Genomic DNA, 24,945 nt, shown 5'->3' on the forward strand with positions numbered 1-24,945 from the left:
CAGTAGCACTGACCTCCACAGTGATGAAATCCTCTGAGAGGTTGTTGACGAAACACATAAGCTGCTGGCTGAGAAGCTGAATCCATTCCAGTTTGTCTACCGGAGCTACAGGTCCACAGCAGATGCCATCTCATTGGCTCTTCACTCAACCCTGGACTATCTGGACAGCAAAGATGCATACATCAGGATTTTCTTTATAGACTACAGCTCAACTTTTGGTACTATCATCTCCTCAAAACTAATCAATAAACTCCAAGATCTTGGCCTCAATACTTCCTTCTGCAATTGGATCCTGGATTTCCTCACTGGTAGACCCCAATCTGTTCAGATTGGCAACAACATCTCCTTCACAATCTTATCAGCACGGATGCATCACAGGGCTGTGTACTTAGACCTCCTGCTCTACTTGCTTCACACTTATGACTTTGTGGCTAAGCACAGCTCCAGTGCCATATACAGGTTTGCTGATGACACTATTGTCATAGGTCAAATTAAAGGTGGTGACGAGTCAGCATATAAATTGAAGATCTGGCTGAGTGGTGTCATTACAACGACTTCTTAATGTCAGCAAGACTAAGGAGCCAATTATAGACTTCAGGAGAGGGAAACTAGAGGACTGTGAGTCAGTCCTCACCGGAGGATCAGAGGTGGAGAGGGTCAATTATACCAGTGCCCAAGGTGTTGTTATTTTGGGGGACTTGTCCTGTGCACAGCACATAAGTGCAATTACGATGAAAGACTTACTTCCTTAGGAGTTTGTGGAGATTCAGCTTGCCATGTAAGACTTTGACAAACTTCTATAGATGTGTAGTGGAGAATATATTGAATGACTCCAACACAGCCTGGTATGGAAACACCAATGCCTTTGAACTGAAAATCCACAAACGGTAGTGGATATGGCCCAGTCCATCATAAGTAAAGCCCTCCCAACCATCGAGCACATCTGCATGAAATAGAGTTGCAGAAAAGCAGCATTCATCAACAGGGACTCCCAACATCCGGGACAGGCTTTCCTCTCACTGCTGTTATCAGGAAGGAGGTACAGGAGCTTCAGGTTCAGGAACAGTTACTACCCCTCAACCATCAGGCTCTTGAACCAAAGGAAATAACTTCACTTGTCCCATCATTGAACTGTTCCCCCAACCAATGGACTCATTCTCAACGACTCTTCATCGCATGTTCTCGATATTTATTGCGTAATTATTTATTATTATTCCTTCTTTTGTATTCGCAGTTTGTTGTCTTCTGCCCTTTGGTTGAACGCCCCGGTTGGGTGGTCTTTCATTGATTCTGTTATGGTTATTATTCTATAGGTTTGTTGAGTGTGCCCACTAGAAAATGAATGTCAGGGCTGTTTATGATGACACGTTAGTGAGTGAGTGAGGCCTCTGTCTGTCAGGGTTGACCATGGATGTTGCGCCCTATTCGTCCAGATTAGCAAGCCTGGGGAATACAATATGGAAAGCAAGCTATGCCCATGTCACAAGCTCCCCCTCTCCACACATCTGATGAACCCAAAGGAATGGTAGAAATTGGTACAATTTGGTACCGGTAGCATCCCTGGAGGTTCCAGTCAGTGTTGAACTCAGCGTAGGAGTGCCTTGGGGACTCCAGCTCCAGATTTTTTTCCCTTGGGGTTTACTCCTGAAGCCCTCCTCAGGAGTGGGTATAACTGCCAGGCAGCAGAGGTTTGAGATCAGAGTTTTCCTTCTAGATGAGCTGCCAACTGCAGCTGATCAACCCCATCTGCCTGCAGAGACTGGTTTTAATCACCCCAAACCCGCCTTTGCCCCTTCTGATGTCAGTGGAAATTGTTCCGCCAGACTTAGTGGCTAAGCCACGCGTGAAGGCCGGGAGCTGGACTTGGTCGTCAGAGGCTATTTGAGATGCATGCCACTGGGAGCATTTAATAGGTAGTGGAAGCTTTTTCCCATTACCACACTGACTATAACAACTTTGAGGAACATGTATGTACATTGATCATAACATTTACTTAGAACTTTTAACCACATTAGGCATTGTGTTCCAGAACCTCACCACCATTTTCTTTTAAAGGAATTTTCATTTCATTCCTTATTCTTGAAACATAAATATGCATCGTCAAATTAACAACCCTTCAGGACTCTGTCTAAGCACTGGTTTTTAAGTGCATCTTATATCTTTAAGTCTTATCTGCTTTGAGAGTTTTCTGATCCTGTGATTAGTAACTACTGTGTTTGTCATCCTTATGATTGATTCTCCCTGTTCCTATCTAGCTGTTCATTAGCAGTGAATCATCTTTCTTCCCATGTCAATGCATGTCATCTATATTGATTACAAGGTGGTCAAGCTTGGTTATTTCTTTCTTCTCAGCCCTAGATCAGTGGTAGAAAGCTAGTTACCACTCTTGTATCACATATAGCAAGAAACAGACCATCAGTTCATTGTTCCCACTGACCAATTATCATGTAATCATAGTTATCCTATTTTACCTCTCACATTCTCAACAATTCTACCACTTGCCTACACACTACGACAAATTAGAGGCCAACTAACCTCCCAACCTGAATATGGATGTGAGAGAAAATCGCAGCACCTGGAGAAAACACACAGTCTCATAGGGAAAGCATGCAGCTTCACACAGCATTGTAAGTCACAATGGAATACTTCTGGTCAAGATGGCGCTAATGTAGAACGTTCCCTTCCAGATAACCCACGAAAATGTCTATTTTACTTTTTTTACATCCGTTTTTCATCTTAAATGCACCTCTGGAACTGTTAGTGCCCGCGATTTAATCTGGAGATCAATTGAGAGATCTAGAACTTTGCTGTCTTCAAGATTCTGGGAAGGGAGCACGTACTCAGATGGCCTCAATGTGAAGAAACTTTGGGATTGGGCGCAAGCCAATGTTTGACTCCATCTCACCGATTAAAGCACCCATTAATCGCTGATTAAAGCATAGAGGAAGATTGAGACATTGAGGCGAATGCAGAAGGCAATCGAGAGTTCAGTGCTGATTACCTGCCTTTTGATTGCTGCCAAAGAAGGAATCTGTGAGTGGCCTGTTGCTGTGTGGCTCGCTGTGGCAGGCTCCTGGGCGGTGTCCCTCTTTTGATGAGGGAGGAGGATTTTACTATGGTTCTGCTTTATGGATTGGACTATAGTGTTTATGGACTGTGGACATTTTTCAGACTTATGATTTTCATATTTTCTAATTTTCACCTGTTCCTTTTGGTTTTGCTGTACAGGAGGAGTGGGCTTGGGGGTCGATATTCTTGTTGCGTTGTTATTTTTTTTGTGCTGGGGAGTGGGGTTCGGGAGTGAATGATTGGGATTCTGTGAGGGCTTCATGTTTCTCTCTGAACGACTTTCATGTTCTTCCTTTGTTTTGTGGTTATCCGGAGAAGACAAATCTCCGAGTTGTACTTTGATATGTAGTTTGCTATCCTTGAACCTGGATCACTGTAGGTATGAGGCAGCATCTCCTGTATCTGTCTTAATGTGCCACCTCATTTACCCATCGTCTTCCAGCACTGGGATTGACCCAAGGATCCCCTGTTTTTTGGGGCCTATTTGCATATTTGGTGGTGCATTTATTCATTGAGTTACTGGAACAGGGTGGATCTCATGAAAAAACTAAGCTCATACATTGAAAGTTATAAGCAACGGAGTGAGGTTATTTATTTTTATAATGGAACAGGAACAGAATGGAATAGAACAGTTGCAATTTTTCTACAAAAACTGCCCTGCAGTTGCATTTGATTTTTAAAGAACAGCAATAGTCTCGTTCTTTTCAGAGAAGACTATATTGGTGTCTTGGTCTTCAATCCTAATGTGAAACTACATTTCCTAAGGCCTCAAGGAATGAAGCAGCCAGTGTATGGTTTAGAATTACATATGAGCAAACAAGTCAAAATTCAGATACAGCAGAAATGGTAAAAGGTAAGTAAATTAAGTCCTCCATACCTGTGTTACAACCGGGATTAAACAAAAGAAGTTGTCTGTCAATAAAAGCTGTTATAGAAATGTTATTTGTGGATGTGGTCCTTGATGCCCTATTTGCTCACGTTGTATGCTGCATTTCAATTGAGGTCAATTTGAGGGTAAAGGAGCTATGATCATAGCTCAGTGTTAATCAATGAAGCATGCTTAGGAATGAAAATATTTAGCTTTTTACCCTAAAAAGAATGTAATAAAATGAAACTCTGCAAATGAAGCCTTCATTAGAATGAAATAGAGCTTATCCAGTGAAAGGTTTTGTACATGTTTGAGTATATTATGTTAGACGTAATAAAAAAACCTGAATTGAATATGTAAACAAATTCTAATGCTCAGATGGGGAAAGACTTCTTGATGTTTTTGTTAACCTTTTATGTCTTTTATTCGTGCTTCTGTATTGAAGCCCCAGTCTGAATGCATGTATGGAAAAACTCAAATCCAATCATGCCACATGAATACAGCGTTCTCTATCAATGTACTTAGTAAACTTCGACATCTCTGTTTTGTCACTTTGCTCTTCACACATCATGACAAAATGCAGAATGAATTCTTGTAATTCAATGGTATCATGCACTCATGCCCGTAACTGCAGCGTGGTGCTGTATTTTCAATTACTGCCTCACAATGTAATGTAGATCAGAAATCTGCTTTCAGGCTGCTTTCTCAAAGTGGATGAAAATGAAGGGGAAAGTTCCTTTATGAGTGAAGAGTAAGTTGTTAAGATAAAAGAGATAAATTTGTTTTTCCTTTATATAGAAAATCTTTCCAAGAGTGCTTGTATCATTACTGCAGCACAAGAAGAACCAGTTCAATTAGGCACTTTGCTACAAGAGGTCTTACAACGGATGATGAAGGTCAGTCAAATATAATATTTGGGAAACGTTGTGGCATAAAATTATTTCTTACATGTTTATCACATTGCAGAATTCCGGTAAAACAGAACATTATGGCGACTCCATGATCCATTGCAAATATCAAAGGCAAACTGATTGCTGAAGGAATACTTAATTTCCATGTGGATCAGTTCTATGTACACTCAGCATGTGTTACTTCAATATTCTAGTGTAAAAGCAAGCTTCTTGTGGATTCCAGTAGAGAATCATAACAGACTATTTGTTTAGTCTAACACACAAAGTGCTGGAGAAACTCAGCAGGTCAAGCGTCATCCATGGAGATGAATAAACACTGATGAAGGATCTCTGCCTGAAATGTTGACTGTTTATCCCTCTCCATGGATGCTGCCTGACCTCCTGCATTTTGCAGGTTACTCTAGATTTCCAGCATCTGCAGAGTTGTGTGTGTTAACAACTATTTGTTTAGGGTGTTTTAAGCATTTCTAGCTCTAACTGATGACTTTGCTGCTTTTGTTGAGTGTTGCTAAATGCTATTCATAGTGCTTTACACAAATACATAACATTGGAGAGAATTTTTGATGCATAGGAAGGTTTATTCTTTTGCTCTACCATGACCCATTTCTTATTGCAGTTGCAGCTGTTGCCATACTGAGCAATGGCTCTCAGTCTATAGTGGTACAACACATGCACATAGCCTCATGTGTCAGATTCTCAGAATAGCACCACCTCAGTTCAAGACCACCGGTTTAGACTGTCTGGCACATAAAAATGACATGTAATTAATGAAGAAATTACTAAAGTGGCCTTTATTACAAGAATGAGAAAGTCTTACTAAAATTGTATGGGGATCTGGTTACACTTTATTCTGACAGAACAAGTAATTTTGATTGCCATTTTTAAGGAAATTATTGTCTAGAAATTGGATTTTGCCATTTTACTCATGGGTTCAGCAAAACAATGGCGGATAATACTCAGAATGATGCTGTAGAGCAGAATCTGCTTCTCAATTAGCCACTATTTAAAAAATGAACTGCTAGCCCATGAAGGCAGACTCTACAGCTATGCACTAGCAGCACTATATCTGGCATAGAACATGGAACATAGAACAGTAGAGCGCAGTATGTACCCTTCTACCCACAGTGATGTGCCAAACGTTAGACTTACTGTTGACATTGATCTATCCCTTTCCATGAGACCATAAGACATAGGAGCAGAATTAGGCCATTTTGCCCATCGAGTCTGCTCTGCCATTTAATCATGACTGATCCTTTATTCCCCTCCTCAGTCCCACTCCCTTTGATGCCATGTCCAATCAAGAACCAACCAAGCTCTGCCTTAAATACACCCAATGACCTGGGCTCCACAGCTGCCTGTGGTAATAAATTCCCCAATTCACCACACCCTGACTGAAGAAATATCAAACGTCTCCGCATTTCTGTTTTAGATGGACGCCCCTCTATCCCCTCTTGTCCTAGACTCCCCCATCATGGGAAACATCCTTTCCACATCTACTCTGTCGCGGCCTTTCAACATTCAAAAGGTTTCAATGAGACCCCACCCCCCATCTGTCTAAATTTCAGTAAGAACAGACCCAGAGCTATCAAATGTTCCTCGTATGATAACCTTTCATTTCCAGAATTATCCTTGTGAATCTGCTCTAAGCCCATTCCAATGCCAGCGCATCTTTTCTTAGATGAGGAGCCCATCTCTTCACAATATTCAAGTTGAGGCCTCACCACTGCCTGATAAAGCCCCAGCATCACATCTTGTATTCTAGACCTCTTGAAATGAGTGATAACATTGCCTTTGCCTTCCTCACCACCAGCTCTCCCTGCAAATTAACCTTTAGGGTGTTCTGTACAAGGACTCCCAAATCTCTTTGCATCTCAGATTTTTGGATTTTCTCCCCATTTAGGAAAAAGAAGAAAACATTTCTTCTACCAAAGTGCATGACCATGCATTTTTCACTATTGTATTTAACTTGCCACTTTCTTGCCCATTCTCCTAATTTGTCCTGTAGCCTACCTGTTTCAACACTACCTGCCTCTCCACCAATCTTCATATCATCTGCAAACTTGGCAATAAAGCCATCTATTCCATCATTTAAATCATTTATGTACAGCATAAAAAGAAGTGGTCCCAACACCGACCCCTGCGGAACACCACTGGTCACTGGCAGCCAACCAGAAAAGGATCCTGTTATTCTCACTCACTGCCTCCTACCAATCAGCCAATGTTCTAAGCATGCCACTAATTTTCCTATAATACCATGGGCTCTTAACTTGGTAAGTAGCCTCATGTGTGGCACCTTATCAAAGGCATTCTGAAAGTCCAAATATACAACATCTGCTGCATCCCCTTTATCTATCCTACTTGTAATCTCCTCAAAGAACTCCAACAGGAATTTTCCCTGAAGGAAACCATACTGACTTTGTCCTATCTTGTCCTGTGTCACCAAGTGCGCCATAACCTCATCCTTAACAATTGACTCCAAATCTTCCCAACTACAGAGATCAGGCCTACTGGTCTATAACTTCCATTCTGCTGCCTTCCTCCTTTCTTAGAGAGGAGTGACATTTGCAATTTTCCAGTCCTCTGGCACCATGCCAGAGTCAAATGAGTTTTGAAAGATCATCACTAATGCCTCCACAATCTCTACCACTACCTCTTTCAGAATCCTAGGCTGCAGTTCATCTGGCCCAGCTGACCTCTGTACCTTTAGGTTTTTCAGCTTTTTGAGCACCTTCTCCCTTGTAATCGTATCTGCACTGACTTCTCTTCCCTCACACCCTTCAATATCTGGCACACTGCTAGTGTCTTCCACAGTGAAGACTGATGCAAAATACTCATTTAGTTCAGCTGACATCTCCTTCTCCCCCATTATTACTTCTTTGGCCTCGTTTTCTAGTGGTCCTATATCCACTCCTTTTTTTTTAACATACTTGAAAAAGCTTTTACTATCCACTTTGATATTGTTTGCTAGCTTACTTTCATATTTCATCTTTTCCCTCCTAAAGACTTTTAATTACTCTCTGTTGGTTCTTAAAAGCTTCCCAATCCTGTCTTCCCACTAATATTTGCTTTGTTGAATGCCCTCTCTTTTGCTTTTACATTAGTCTTGACTTCCCTTGTCAGCCACAGTTATACTATTTTGCCATTTGAGTATTTCTTTGTTTTTAGAATACATCTGTCCTGTACCTTCCTCATTTTTCCAAGAAAGTCATGCCATTGCTACTTTGCTGTCATCCCTGCCAGCATCTCCTTCCAATTTACTTTGGCCAACTCCTCTCTCATACCTCTGTAATTTCCTTTACTCCACTGAACTACTGCTCTGTCAGACTTTACTTTGTCCCTGTCAAATTTCAAATTGAACTCAATAATATTGTGATCACTGTCTCCCAAGGTTTCTTTTACCTTAAACTCCCTAATTGCCACTGGTTCATTACATAACACCCAATCTAGTATAGCTGATCCCCTAGTAGGCTCAATGACAAACTGCTGTCAAAAGCCATCTCGTAGGCTTAAGATCCATTACCAACCTGATTTTTCCAATCGACATGCCTGTTGAAATCTCCCATGTCATGCTCTTTTGTCACGCCTTTTCTAATTCATGCTGTAATCTGTGGTCCACATCCCAGCTACTGTTGGGAGACCTGTATATAATTGCCATCAGGGTCCTTTTACCCTTGCAGTTTCTTAACTTGACCCACAATGATTCAACATCTTCTGATCCTGTCACATCTTTCTAATGATTTGATGCCGTTCTTTATCAGCATAGCCACGCCACCCCATCTCTCTACCTTCCTATCCCTCTGATACAATGTGTAGCCTTGAACATTCAGCTCCCAACTCTAGCCATCCTTCAGCCATGACTCAGTGATGGCCACATCATCATGCTTGACAATCTGTAATAGTGCAACAAGACCGTCTTATTCTTATACTTCGTGCATTGAGATACAACATTTTGAGTACTCCATTTGCTAGCCTTTTTGATTCTGCAACCCTAATGCATTGATACTCATCCTGCTGACTGTAATGTTGTCTTATCATTTGCCTGCCCTTCCTGACAGTCTTGACTGCATGCTTTCTTTGCCTTTTTACCATTCGTCTAATCCAGAGTTCCTTCACTCGGTTCTCACCCCTCCCCACCAAATTAGTTTAAACCCTCCCCAACAGCTCCAACAAACATGCCAGTGTGAATCTTGGTCCCCCTTGGGTTCAGATACAACCTGTCATTTTGTACAGGTCATACCTCCCCCAGAAAAGATTCCAATGATCCAAGAACCTGAAGCCCTGCCCCCTGCAGCAACTTCTCAGACACACATTAATCTGCGCACACTGGCACGTAGCACAGGAAGCAATCCAGAAATTACTACCCTGCTTCTCAGTTTTCTAGCTAGCTATCTAAAGTCTCTTTTCAGGACCTCTTTGCTTTTCCTTCCTCTGTCATTGGTACCAATATGTACCGAGACATCTTGTACATCTCTATCAAGATGCCCCTCAGCCTCCTGTGCTCCAATGAAAAAAAGCCTTGGCTTGCTCAATCTTTCCTCACTAGACATGTTCTCTAATCTAAGCATCATCGTGGTAAATTTCCTCTACACCATCTAATGCTTCTTCATCCTTCCTTTAATAAGGCAATCAGAAAACAATACACCTATTGTGGCCTAATCACAGTCTTACAGAGTTGCAATATTACTGTTGGGCTCTCATTATCTTCCCTACCTATGATGATGGCTAACATACCATACACCTTCTTAAACATCCTATTAACAGCAACTTTGAGGGATCTATGGACCTGGACCCCAAGATCCCCTTCTTCCTCCACTCTGCTATGAATCTTGCTATTTACCAAGTAGTTTGCCTTCACATTAGACCATCTAAAGTATCGTTTCACACTTTTCCAGATTATGCTTCATTTGCTACTTAGCCCAGCTCTGCGTCTTGTTTGTGTCCAGTTGTAACTTGCAACAACATTCTACATTATCCAAAACACCAGCGACCTCATGTGATCTGCAAATTTACTAAACCACCCCTCCAATTCCTCATCCAAATCATTTACATATATTTAAAAAAAGAAATCACGAAGAGCAGGGGTTCCAGAACAGATCCCTGTGGAACACTACTAGTTACCAACCTCTAGATAAATATCTACAACTATCCTCTGCCTTCTATAAATAAGCAGTATACTTATTATTGAGGAGAATGGCTACAGGTGTACTCTGTTCTGTTGGCCTATTTGCTTTCCCCCTCCTGCTACCTGCCTTCTGCAACATAGGGGTGACTACATCCCTGAAGCTCCTATCTATCACTTTCTCATTCTCCTGTATTATCTTCTGAAAATCATCCAGCTGCACTTCTAGTTTCCTAACACTGTTTGTAATGAGCTGCAGCTGGCTGCACCTCAAGCAGATGTACTGTTGGTATCAGAGAGACTGGAGGTCTTTCAGAGTTCTCATATCTCACTATGAAGAATATACCACTGACTCTGGATCCATTCTCACCACACTAGCTGTGTACTAACAGACAAAGAAAGATAAAAGAAAATAATCAGAATCTTACTTCACACAGAGAGTGGTGGGTGCGTGGAATGCACTACCAGGGGCAGTGGTGGAAGTGGATACAACAGGGTCTTTTAAGAGACTCTTGGGTACATGAAGCTTAGAAAAATAGAGGGCTATGCACTAGGGAAATTCTAGGCAGTTTCTGGAGTGGGTTACATGGTTGGCACAGCATCGTGGGCCAAAGAGCCTGTAATGTGCTGTAGATTTCTATGTTCTATGTTTACCTAAAGCCTTTACCCTTTCTCACCTAAGCCTCTTGATTTGTTGTCCATAATCCTTGATCCATGGCCAACTAAAAGGTCAGGGAGTTATGGTCACTAACTCTGAAATGCTCTCTCACCAAGAGATATATTAGCTGACCAGGTTCATTGCCTTGTTTTAGATCCTATGTGGCCTCTCCTCTGGTCAGTGTGTCGACATATTGTGTCAGGAATCTGTCCTGGACATGCCCAACAAATTTTGCACTAAAGAGGTGCCAGTCATTATTCGGGAAGTTGAAGTCACCCATGACAACAACCTTGTTATTTTCTACACCTTTCCAAAATCTGCCCACTTATTTGCTTTTCAGAGCCCATGTTGCTGTTGTGGGGGGTGGAGGAGTCTACAGAATACTCACAATAGCATGATTGCTCCCTTCCCGTTTTCTTGACTTCCTCCCACAGTGACTCAGTAGACATTTCCTCCATGATATCCTCTCTTTCTGCAGTTGTTTTAGATCCCTGATCTAAAACTAATCTGAAGTCCTGCCCTTATTCAGCCACACAGTCATCTATTTTTAACCCTTACTAGCGCACAGCATAAGTAGCAATAAAAATATGATTAACCTCGAGGTACTGGTTTTTATCTTCCTTCCTAACTCCCTATATTTGCTGTTCATGACCTTATCCCGTTTTCTTGCTATGTTGTTGGTACCATTGTGTACCATGACTTCTGGATGCTCACGCTCCCCTTTTGAATGCTGTGGACCCAAATCAAAGCATCCCTGACCCTGGCACCTGGGAGACAACATACCATCCAGGATTCTCTTTCACATTCATGGATTCATTAACCAGTGATAATCTCTGCTTGAAATTATCATTACACACAAGGGTTTTTTTTTTAGAAGATAGTCACCGATTGGTGCACACGCTCCCAAATAAGGTTCACCAGCCCTCCCCCAACTATGGAAACTCCTATCATCTCCTCTCTCCTCATCTCTTCCCATCACTTCTGAACCTCTGAGCCAGCACCAGTGATAAAGACCTGGGCGTTGCAACTTTCCCCTGATAGGTCATTTCCCGTCCAACAATATCCAACATGTTAGAGGTGAACAGCCACAGGAATTCTCTGCACTGACAGCACAGTCCCTTTCCCAGTTATCTGCTTCTCACAACTTAGATGTGACTGCTTCCCTGTAACTCTTGTCTATCAATCCCTCAGTCTCTTGAATGACATAAAGGTCACCCAGTTCCAGCTCTCTAAAGCATTCTGTAAAGAGCTGCAGCCTGCTGCACTTCTGCCAGTTGTAGTTATCAAGGACACTGCAGAAATCCCTGACTTCCCACATTATACAAGAGGGGCATCCATTGCCATGGGTTACATTTTCATTGCTCTACTTAAGCAATAAGACAGAGATCTTAACAAAACCTCACAGTAGTCTATACCTCTTGAGCCAAAGTCTCAGCTTCCCCCAATGGCCACCCTGTTTTACCCTAAAATCATTTTATTAGTTGTTGCCAATTAGCTAATTAACCAATCAATAATCAGGATCAGATTTATTGTCACTGGCATATGACGTGAAATGTGTTAACTTAGCAGCAGCAGTTCAGTGCAATACATAATCTAGCAGAGAGAGAAAAATAATAATAATAAATAAAGTAAAACATAATAAATAAACAAGTAAATCAATTAAGTGTATTGAATTGATTTTTTAAAAATGTGCAATAACAGAAATACTGTATTTTTTTTTAAAAGTGAGGTAGTGGCCAAAGCTTCAATGTCCATTTAGGAATTGGATGGCAGAGGGGATAAAGCTGTTCCTGAATCACTGAGTGTGTGCCTTCAGGCTTCTGTAGATATGTTCTTAATAATGGAAGCTACCACTTTATCACTTAAAAATCTTCTTCTTCTTGTAGTGTTTAATGGTGGTTGACAAATCAACGTAAGATGCATTACTACCACCTACTGAATTGGAGTGTGAAGCAAAGAGACAGGAAGTATACCCAATAAATTTATCCCCACCCAAAAAAAATCTCGGACAATATCAAAAAGTCTTGCTTTTCGGAAATCAGATATGTGATTATATACTTTATTAGAGCAAAGATGTCCAAAAACCTTTACATATTACGAGGGGTGATTGATAAGTTCGTGGCCTAAGGTAGAAGGAGTCAACTTTAGAAAACCTAGCACATTTATTTTTCAACATAGTCCCCTCCTACACTTACACATTTAGTCCAGTGGTCATGGAGCATACGGACCTTGGACCTCCAGAAAGTGTCCTCATCAGTTAATAACTCATCAGGGGTGATTGATAAGTTCGTGGCCTAAGGCAGAAGGAGATGAGTTATTAACTTCAAACTTTCTGCCTAACTACTCAAAGATTTGAACTGCATGTGCATGTAACGAGAGCTGTACAACTTTTATCAATCACCAATTTGCGGACACTTTCTGGAGGTCCAAGATCCATGTGCTCCACGACCGCTGGACTAAGTGTGTAAATGTAGGAGGGGACTATGTTGAAAAATAAATGTGCTAGGTTTTCTAAAATTGACTCCTTCTACCTTAGGCCATGAACATATCAATCACCTCTCGTAAAATGTGTGTCCGAAAGATCTGTTTAGCAATTACTGTAGATGTTTCCTTTCCATCTCATAGGAACTGCATTCAAACAATACTCTGTATGTGGCACCACCATTTCTTGACAAGAGTTCCCACTATCCTCTGAGTCTTATATAAATGCCATTCTTTATTTTCCTTCTCCCAACTTTATTGCCACGGTGATTGAATACACTTTTAAATTATGGCTTTCATGTCCCCCGTGTGCAAAAGCACCATTACAATTGTATCCCAGCTTATATTTTAAGTGGTTGCTTGGCTAGAATGTCTGCCTCCTCATTTCTTTCAATCCCAATATGAGCAAGGACCCATAAGAAATGTATACACAAGCCTAGACCCTACAGCCTGAACAGATGTGTTCCAATCTCAAGAGGAATTTGAAATGCCAAAACAGAGAATGAATCAGAGCACATAAGTACATAAACAGGGTGCACTCCTTCGATTGATTCCAAGGCTAAAACCATCTCAGACGTGAATGCTGATATTTTGTCTGTTAATCTTTTCTTAATGGTCACCTGAAACTTTGGAACATAAACAGAAACACTTGAATGTTCTGTCACTGGATTGTTTGAACCATCTGAGTAGATATGTAAGAATTCATAATATATGCCTAGCAAATGCTACTGAACTTCCTCTGCCACTGATATTTAGTCACTCCTCATCTTGGTTGATCTTTTCCTGAAAGCTGAAATCAACTGCAGGCTAAGGGAAAAACCATGGAGGAGTGACAGAAAGGGGTACACTGGGACCATTGAACAATTCAAGATTTTGTGCCCATTCTTTCATTTCCCATCCAGCTAAAACTGAAGAACTTATGAATAAGGTGCTCCCAACACTTTACTAATGTTGCTAATATTGGATGAGCAACTTTGTGTCATCTTGCCTTAACCCAATAAACCATTGCTAAATGTAACCTGCACCGATGTAAAAGTACTTCACGCATTTCTTCCAGTAATGCCGAAATTGGGCCTGATCTTATAGCACCAGAACATATTCTCAATGCTCGAGCTTGAACTTTGCTTGGAGCTTCAAGACTGCTGATGAGGCTGACCCATAAGCAATAGGTTCATTATTAAAGACAGTAATCAAAGCAATATTTGTTTGTTTAAGTGACCTCCTAATTGCATCCCAAACACACACAACTGTGCACTTGAGCACATTAAGAGCTTTTTTTTATTCATGTACACTTTCCATGTTAGCCTCGTGTCCATCCACATACTTAGAAACTCTACCATTGACTCTTTTTTTTTTAAGAGCTTTATCATATAACTTGTGGTCAATTATAGGTATAATGTTCCTTTGAGAAAAACGAGTAACTTGAGTTTTGTAACATAAATTTTCAACACCCACCAGTACCATCTACTTCATTAATAGCTGCCCGGAATTTCCTAACTATATAATTTATATTCCTGCCTGCCTTTGATATTGCACCATCATCAACAACGAGCCAATATTTACGACAATATCATTAATCATAGCATTAAAAAGCAATGGGGTATATTGTATATTTAATATTGCAGTAATATTTGAGGGACATTATAAATATATTTGATTAAGTAGTCTGTGTTTACATAATTTATTACAGGTTATATGTAAAAGTACGTGAATGACATATGTCAATATGCCACCAGGTATTATGTGGGTATCTCACCAAAGTAAAATCGAAATGCACATGCGTATCCACAGCTTTGTGTTTTTCCTTTCAAGTAGTGTTTATGCTTTGGAGTTACAAAACCTAAGAGTGGCAACAAATAAATGTTAAAACTAACCCGAGATAACTCCCTATCTATTGAAATAAGGGCAAAAAAGAAACATTTGAGTTTTTAAAAAAGCGCAGCATTTTTGTTTTTCTTCAGAAGCACAGAGAGACGCTCTATTTTTTTAAAAAGGCAGAAAGTGAATGAAATTCATGGGTTCATAAACAGTGAGTAATGAATGATAATATTAGTAAATAATAAAAAATGCAGAAATGACTGGCTTCATTGGAAAGATAGATGTATTTAATTGCACAAAAGATAACCAGGTGATGTACACTGAGTGAATTGAGCAGTATTTTAAAGCAAATGGAATCGCTGATGAGAAAAGATTGCCAGTTTTGCTGAGTCAAAGAAAATACAGTTTTCTTAGATGTTTAGCTGCTCCAATGAAACCAACCAAAATGAGCTTTGCTGATATCATGAAAATAATGCATGAACATTTTGAAACCAAAACCATTGTTGATTACAGAACATTTGGGTTAAAGTGGAATTAAAAGGAAGAAATGTCCATTTCAGCATACATGGTTGAATTGAAGAATTGAATTGAATTTACTTTACTACTTATATCCTTCACATACGTGAGGAGAAATAATCTTTACCTTACGTCTCTGGCTGAATGTGCAATGTGCAAATGATAGTAAATTGTAATAAATAGTATGTACAGTAAGATATACAACAGAACAATCAATATAGCTTAGAAATGCAATTGTGTCAGCATGAATTAATCAGTCTGATGGCTTGGTGGAAGAAGCTGTCTTGGAACCCATTGGTTCTGGTTTTAATGCTGCAGTACCGTTTCCCGGATGGTAGCAGATGGAACGGTTTGTGGTCCCCAATGATCCTTCGGGCCATTTTTACATAGCTGCCACTGTAGATGTCCTGAAAAGTGTGAAGCTCACATCCACAGATGCACTGGGTTGTCCGCACTACTCTCTCCCACCTTTTTGAGGCATTGCTCCTTGATGTTCTGGATGCTGGGGACGTTAATGCCCATGATGGAGCTGACTGAGTTTACAATTTCCTGCGCCTTATTTTGATCATGTGCAATAGCCTCCCTCCATACCAGAGGGTAATGCTGCTAGTTAAAATGCTTTCCACAGTAAATCTGTAGAAATTTGCGAGTGTCTTTGGTGACAAACCACACAGTGGTATGCAAAAGTTTGGGCACCCCTGGTCAAAATTTCTGTTACTGTGAATAGTTAGGTGAGTAGAAGATGAACTGATCTCCAAAAGGCATAAAGTTAAAGATGAAACATTCTTTTCAACATTTTAAGCAAGATTAGTGTATTATGTTTGTTTTGTACAATTTTAGAGTGAAAAAAAGAAAAGGAGCACCATGCAAAAAGTTTGGGCACCCCAAGAGATTTGAGCTCTCAGATAACTTTTACCAAGGTCTCAGACCTTAATTAGCTTGTTAGGGCTATGGCTTGTTCACTGTCATCATTAGGAAAGGCCAGGTGATGCAAATTTCAAAGCTTTATAAATACCTTGACTCCCCAAACCTTGTCCCAACAATCAGCAGCCATGGGCTCCTCTAAGCAGCTGCCTAGCACTCTGAAAATTAAAGTAAATGATGCCCACAAAGCAGGAGAAGGCTATAAGAAGATAGCAAAACATTTTCAGGTAGCCGTTTCCTCAGTTCATAATGTAATTAAGAAATGGCAGTTAACAGGAATGGTGGATGTCAAGTTGAGGTCTGGAAGACCAAGAAAACTTTTCGAGAGAACTGCTCGTAGGATTGCTAGAAAGGCAAATCAAAACCTCTCGTTTGACTGCAAAAGACCTTCAGGAAGACTTAGCAGACTCTGGAGTGGTGGTGCACTGTTCTACTGTGCAGTGACACCTGCACAAATATGACCTTCATGTAAAAGTCATCAGAAGAAAACCTTTCCTGCATCCTCACCACAAAATTCAGCATCAGAAGTTTGAAAGGAACATCTAGACAAGCCTGATGCATTTTGGAAACAAGTCCTGTGGACTGATGAAGTTAAAATAGAACTTTTTGGCTGCAATGAGCAAAGGCATGTTTGGGGGAAAAAAAGTGCAGAATTTCATGAAAAGAACACCACTCCAACTGTTAAGCATGGGGGTGGATTGATCATGCTTTGGGCTTGTGTTACAGCCAGTGGCGTGGGGAACATTTCACTGGTAGAGGGAAGAATGAATTTAATTAAACACCAGCAAATTCTGGAAGCAAACATCACACCGTCTGTAAAAAAAAAGCTGCAGATGAAAAGAGGATGACTTCTACAACAAAACCCACAATGGCCTACCTCAAGGGGCGCAAGCTGAAGGTTTTGCCATGGCCCTCACAGTCCCCCAACCTAAACATCATTGAAAATCTGTGGATAGACCTCTAAAGAGCAGTGCATGCAAGATGGCCCAAGAATCTCACAGAACTAGAAGCTTTTTGCAAGGAAGAATGGGCAAAAATCCTCCAAACAAGAATTGAAAGACTCTTAGCTGGCTACAGGATGCGTTTACAAGCGGTGATACTTGCCAAAAGGGATGTTACTAAGTACTGACCATGCAGGGTGCCCAAACTTTTGTTTCGGGCCCTTTTCCTTTTTTGTTATTTTGAAACTGTAAAAGATGGAAATAATAAAAAGTAATCTTAAAATTTTAAAGAAATGTGTCATTTTTAACTTTATGCCATTTGGAAATCAAGTCATCTTTTACTCTCTTAGCTATTCACAGTAACAGAAATTTTGACCAGGGGTGCCCAAACTTCTGCATGCCACTGTATCTCCTCAGACTCCTAATGAAATAAAGTCTCTGTCATGTTTTCTTTTGTAACTGCATCAATATATGTTGGACCCGATATATGTCCTCAGAAATGTTGACACCTAGGAACTTGAAATTGCTCACTCTTTTCCACTTCTCATCCTTCGATGAGGACTGATGTGTCTTCCCTCATCTTACCATTTCTGAAGTCCACAATCAATTCTTTGGTCTTACTGACGTTGAGTGGAAGGTTGTTGCAGCGGTGCTACTCAACCAGCTGATCTGTCTCGCTCCTGTACGCCGTCTTGTCACCATTGAATTTCTGCCAACAATAGCTGAGTTGTCGCTTTATACTTTATTGTCACCAAACGATAAATAAATGGCACTTAAGCTGTGCCTAGCCACACAGTCATGGGTGTACAGAGAGTAGAGCAGTAGGCTGAGCACACATCCCTGAAGCACGCCAGTGTTGATTATCAGTGAGGTGGAGATGTTATTTCTGATCCACACAGACTGTGGCCTTCCGTTTGGAATGTCAAGGATCCAGTTGCAGAGGGAGATATGGAGGGCCAGGTTTTGGAGCTTGTTGATCAGAATTATAGGAATCATTGTGTTAAATGCTGAACTGTAGTTTTAAAAAAAAACAGCAGCTAACTTAAGTATTAGTAATATCCAGGTGATCCAAGGCCGTGTAAAGAGCCAGTAAGATTGCATCAGCTGTAGACCGTGATAGGCAAATTGCAGTGGATTCAAGTCCTTGCTTAGTCAGGAGTTGATTCTAGCTATAACCAACCTCTCAAAGCACTTCATCACCATAGTGTGAGCAGCTCCAATGAGACTTACTGATGTGAGTGCTACTGGATGATAATCATTAAGGCTGCTCACCCTGCTCTTCTTGGGCACTGATATAATTGTTGCTCTTTTGAAGCGGGTGTAGTAATGAGAGATTTCAACTTTTAGCTGTAGAAATGAGAGATTGAAAATGTCTTTGAGCACACCCACCATTTGGTTGGCACAGGTTTTCAGAGCCCTACCAGGTACACCATTGGGGCCTGTCGCCTTGCAAGGGATTACCCTTTTGAAAGATGTTCTGACGTTGGCCTCTGAGACAGAGATCACAGGGTCACCGGATGCTGCAGGGATCCTCATAGCTGTAGTTTTATTCTCCCTTTTAAAGTGTACATCAAGGGCATTGACCTCATCTGGGAGCGAAGTTTCACTTTGTTGGAAATAATGGCTTGCAAACCCTGCCAGTCTTGACGTGCATCTGATTCCACCTCTAACCTCAATTGAAATTGTTTTTCTCGCTCTTGTGATAGCCCTCTGTAAGTCATACCTGGCTTTCTTGTTTAGCCCTGGATCACCAGACTTGAATGCCACAGTTCTCTGCAGACTACGAATCTCCTGGTTCATCCATGGCTTTTGATTCGGGAAGGTACTGTATGTTCTCATTGGCACACACACATCCACAAAGGTTTCCTTCCAGTGGGGTCTTGTGTGAGCAGCTCCAATGAGACTTATCAACTATTCCCGTTTTGGACTGCAACAGCTTGCAAACCACAGCTACAGCCATGAGCAGTACTGTGAGTGACAACCTTTGTATGTTTGTACTGCTAGGCCATGCAACATACAGCGTACGAGAGTAATGTCTTTGATCCAGCTGGCTCCATACTATAGGCTGCCTGTGGACTGCTTCCCTTTTTCCCATGGTCCATTGTCTTCTATTAGATTCCTCCTTCTTTAGCTTCTTATCTTTTACACCTATCAACTCCCAGCTTCTTTCTTTATCACCCTTCTACACCCAAGGAAATTATTGGAGAAGATTCTATAGTTGTCCCGTGGAGAGCATTCTGACAGGCTGCATCACTGTCTGGTATGGGGGTTCTACTGCACAGGACCAGAAGAAGCTGCAGAAGTTTGTAAATCTAGTCAGCTCCATCTTGGGTACTAGCCTACAAAGTACCCAGGACATCTTTAGGGAGCGGTGTCTCAGAAAGGTAGCATCCATTATTAAGGACCTCCAGCACCCAGGGCATGCCCTTTTCTCACTGTTACCATCAGGTAGGAGGTACAGAAGCCTGAAGGCACACACTCAGTAATTCAGGAACAGCTTCTTCCTCTCTGCCTTCCGATTCCTAAATGGACCTTGAATCTTTGGACACTACCTCTCTTTTTTTAATATACAGTATTTCTATTTTTGCACATTTAAAAAAATCTATTCAATATACGAAATTGATTTACTTGTTTATTTATTATTATTATTTTTTTATTTTTTGTCTGTTATATTATGTATTGCATTGAACTGCTGCTGCTAAGTTAATAAAGTTTGTGTCGCATGCCAGTGATAATAAACCTGATTCTGATTCTGATTCTGAAGGTTCTTAGAATCAGTATTTTTGACCTTTTGGAGAAGGAATAGAGATCAGGGATAGTCACCATAGCTTTGTGAGGTCAAGGTCATACCTTATGAGCCTGATTGAATTTTTCAAGGATGTGATAAAGCACATTGAAGGTAGAGCAGTGGATGTAGTGTACATATACTTTACTAAGGCTTTTAATAAGGTTCCCAATGGTAGGCTCACTCAGAAAGTCAAGAGGCATAGGACCAATGTTCCCTCTGAGGTATACGTGTGCACACATTTTGGCTACTAGCACACACAGAAATTTAAACTGTACACGAAAGGTTGTCACCCTCTACCTCTGTTGGCATCGCATGTTAAGTATATTTCAGGATTGTACACAATCACATTTCTTTTTCTGGTTTCTGATATGGACGGTGTTGATAATGTGGAGTTGGCTATGATTTGTCTGCAGGTTTTAGAACTGGCTTATTTATACCGTTTTTATTGAATATGATTGATTCACTATGTCAAATTCCAAAGAGGTATAGAGGGTATGAAGCTCAAAAGAACTGCTTGTTCATTTAAAGTGGAATGGCTTAATGAAACAGTAGAGACTGCTACACTGAAAGCTCATGAGGTCAGGAAAGTGCAGCTACGAGAAGTACTTATGTGCAATACAGAAACTGTTGTTACCTGTGTGTCTTGTCGTGATGCAAAAGTTGCTGGAGAATTTGCAAGTGAGAAGAAGTGTGGTGATATTTGGAAACTTGATTTTTTTAAAGCATCATCTAGCAAGCAAATCATATATGGATGGTGTGCGAAAGCTCCAGCAAGAAAATCCTTCATTACCCACTGCAGGCCTGCTATGAATGTTTGGCGAGTGTGCAGAAGACCGAGAGTGAAAACAATCAAACCCACAGGAGATCAAAGTTATTATTAACAGTAATCTTATTTCTTTTAAATGATGAACAATGAACTGGATTTGATAGTTTATCATCCTTAGAATAGCTTCAGGTTTACTTACACATAAAATTCAATGTGCAAATGTTGTTATCCCTGGACAAATAATTGCACAGCAGAAGATTATTACGCAGACTGGTCTTCACACATTAGAGGGGAGTATTGGATGGGATCCAGGGAACCTTGGCTGTGTGGATCAGTACTGGCTTGGCCATGGAAGGCAGGTGTTGTAGTATGGTGTATTCTGCCTGGAGTTCAATGACTAGTCGTGTTCCGCAGGGATCTGTTCTGGGACTTGTCACTGTCCTTTCCTTTCATTCATTTTATAAATAACTTGGATGAGGAAATGGAAGGGTTGGTTAGCAAGGTTGCAGATGTCACAAAGGTTGATGGGGTTGTGGATAATGACGAAGTTTGTCGCAGGTTGTAATGGGACATTGAGTGGATACATAGCTGGTCTGAGAAGTGGCAGATGGAATTCAACTTGGAAAAGTGTGAAGTGATTCACTTAGGAAAGTCAAATTTGAACGCAGAATACAGGGTTACTGGCAAGAATATTAGCAGTGTGGAGGAACAGAGGTATCTTGGGGTCCACGTCCATTGATCCCTCAAAGTTGCAGTACAGGCTGATAGGTTGTTAAGAAAGCATATGGTGTGTTTGTCTTCATTAGTCAGGGGATTGCGTTCAAGAGCTGCAAGGTTATGTTGCATCTAGAAACATAGAAAACCTACAGCACAATACAGGCCTTTCGGCCCACAAAGCTGTGCCGAACGTGTCATTACCTTAGAAATTACCTAGGGTTACCCATAGCCCTCTATTTTTCTGAGCTCCATGTACCTATTCAGCAGCCTCTTAAAAGACCATATCGTATCCACCTCCACCACCGTTGCCGGCAGCCCATTCCACATACTCACCACTCTCTGGGGGAAGAAACTTACCCCTGACATCTCCTCTGTACCTACTTCCAAGCATCTTAAAACTGTGCCCTCTTGTGCTAGCCATTTCAGCTCTGGGGAAAAAAGTCTCTGACTATCCACACTATCAATGCCTCTCCTCATCTTGACCATCTCTATCAGGTCACCTCTCATCCTCCGTCACTTCAAGGCGAAAAGGCTGAGTTCACTTAACCTAATCTCATAAGGCATGCTCCCCAATTCAGGCAACATCCTTGTAAATCTCCTCTGCACCTTTTCTATGGTTTCCACATCCTTCCTGTAGTGAGGTGACCAGAACTGAGCACGATACTCTAAGTGGGTTGAGACCAGAGTCCTGTGCACCTGCAACATTACCTCTCAGCTCTTAAACTCAATCCCATGATTGATGAAGGCTAATGTATTGTATGATTTCTTAACCACAAAGTCAACCTGTGCGGCAGCCTTGAGTGTCCTATGGACTCGGACCCCAAGATCTCTCTGATCCTCCACACTGCCAAGAGTCTTACCATTAATGCTATATTCTGCCATCATATTTGACCTACCAAAATGAACTACTTCACACTTATCTGGGTTGAACTCCATCTGCGACTTCTGAGCCCAGTTTTACATTCTATCAATGTCACACTGTAACCTCTGACAGCCCTCCACACTATCCACAACACCCCCAACCTTTGTATCATCAATAAATTTACTAACCCATCCCTCCATTTCTTCATCCAGGTCATTTATAAAAATCACGACGAGTGGGGGTCTCAGAACAGATCCCTAAGGCACACCACTGGTCACCGACCTCCATGCAGAATATGACCTGTCTACAACCACTCTTTGCCTTCTGTGTGCAAGCCAGTTCTGGATCCACAAAGCAATGCCCCCTTGGATCCCATGCCTCCTTACTTTCTCAATAAGCCTTGCATGGCGTACCTTATCAAATGCCTTGCTGAAATCTACTTGCACTACACCTACTGGCCTACCTTCATCAATGTGTTTAGTCACATCCTCAAAAAACTCCATCAGGCTCGTAAGGCACGACCTGCCTTTGACAAAACCATGCTGACTGTTCCTAATCATATTATACCTCTCCAAATGTTCATAGATCCTGCCTCTCAGGATCTTCTTCATCTCTATAAAACCATGGTTACACCACACTTGGAATATTGTATTCAGTTCTGGTAGCTTCATTATAGAATGGATATAGAGGCTTTAGAGAGGGTGCAGAGGAGATGTATCAGGTTGTTGCCTGGACTAGAGAGTATCTCTTATAAGGATTGGTTGCGTGAGCTAGGGCTTTTGTCTTTGGAGCAAAGGAAGGTGAGAGGTAACTTGATAGAGGTGTACAAGATGATAACAGGCATAGATCAAGTGGATAGCCAGAGACTTTTTCCCAGGGTGGAAATTGCTAATATGGAGGGGGGGGGAGAACATAATCTAAATGTGATTGGATGGAAGTATAAGGGGGATGTTAGAGACAAATTTTTTACATAGAGAATAGTGGGTGTGTTGAACATGCTGTCAGGGGTGGTGGTAGAAGCATAGTCCTGATGAAGGGTCTCAGCCCGAAAGGTTGACTGTTTATTCATTTCCATAGATGCATTTTGTGTGTTGCTCTGGACTTCAGCATCTGCAAAGTCTCTTGTGTTTGTCTTTTCATTAGTGACACTTGACACACTGATGGTCGGCAGCACAACAGAAGGTGTCACACCTATTCAGAATTTTAAATCACCCTCTGGAAAGCTATGTAGATATTTTAAACAATTATTTGAAAAGTAATTTTTTTTCACATTTTCCAGATAAACAACATTGTGATTTCTGAGTATAGTTAGGCAGGATCTCTGAGAAATTTCTTGAGCATTTTTCCTATTGCCTCCATCTGTTTCCCAGAAAATCAGCAGTCACCTTGGCATCAAATGAAAGATGCAATGAAAAAAACCTTGGCAATTGTTTTCAGAAGTTGGAGTTCCATATTATATTGCTTTGTGCTTACAGTTGCATGGTGGTTGAAATTCAGTTTGTAGCCAGCAATATAGAGAATCTATTCAAAATCCTTTAAATTTAAAATACATTTAAATGCTGAAGCTATGTAATGGAAAAAAAATTCTCCTTCTAGTCATTCACATTTTCTTCTTTAAATTGTTAAGGATAAATCTGTTCATTGATGTAAAACTACTATTTTCCCCCTCTAATCAGTTTTATATTGTTGGAGTTGATCTTCCATTTAAGTTGTATGGCCTACTGGGTAAATCCCACTCAGTGAGTATTAAATATAAGCTAACATGAGGAAATCTGCAGATGCTGGAATTTCAAGCAACACACATAAAAATTGCTGGTGACGAAGGGTCCTGACGAAGGGTCTCGGCCCGAAACATCGACTGTACCTCTTCCTATACATGCTGCCTGGCCTGCTGCGTTCACCAGCAATTTTTATAAATATAAGCTACATGTTTCTCAAAAATATTAAATGATTCCTTTGGAAAGTTGCATGTAATAGATATTAACCCCATTTTGGATTGAGAACAGTAAAATGTTCTGCCTACATTTGCTAAAAATTGGAACTGAAATGAATCACCTGCATATTAAGATACTGTACCATTTTCCTTTTGTTGGAATGACTAGGTATCTAAAAGTGGGTGATGTAGTGGTGTGCTACACACAGCGCTAGAATAACCACACGGAGTCGGTGAGTTAGAGTTGCGATGAAAGAGATTTATTCAAACTTCGCGGCCTGCTTTAAAGCCTTCCCGTTCCCGCCCTCCCTGGGCGGGATTGCTGTGGGGAATGCATATTCCCAGACCCTTTCTGCGCGCGGGATTTTCCCCCTGCTGGTGAAGATGGCCTGGCGCCCTTTTTGGGGCCGGCCCTCTGCCTGCGCGCGCTGTTGTGAGCCGGTTCGTGTGTGCCAGAAAGTGGGTCGCCACATAACCCCCCCCCCCAGAACCGGCGATACCTCCCCCAATGTCCACAGTCTTGATCGGCCTCTGTTTGGGAGGTCTGCCCCTGCGCCGCGGTGCCTGAGCCTGG

General features: G+C 41.3%; 1 protein-coding gene across 10 annotated transcripts in view; it reads left to right on the plus strand.

Moving 5' to 3' along the window:
• The window catches only part of crppa (CDP-L-ribitol pyrophosphorylase A), a 319,593-nt gene that overhangs the window by 54,222 nt on the left and 240,426 nt on the right, over window positions 1-24,945 (plus strand). For all 10 annotated transcript variants that reach the window (XM_063042300.1, XM_063042303.1, XM_063042307.1 and 7 more), the window contains one exon: window positions 4,736-4,833. In XM_063042300.1, the coding sequence (XP_062898370.1) occupies window positions 4,736-4,833 (98 nt within the window). The remainder of the gene's footprint in view (window positions 1-4,735; window positions 4,834-24,945) is intronic.

The sequence above is a fragment of the Mobula hypostoma genome, chromosome 3 (genome assembly GCF_963921235.1).
Source record: "Mobula hypostoma chromosome 3, sMobHyp1.1, whole genome shotgun sequence".
Classification (NCBI taxonomy): domain Eukaryota; kingdom Metazoa; phylum Chordata; class Chondrichthyes; order Myliobatiformes; family Myliobatidae; genus Mobula; species Mobula hypostoma.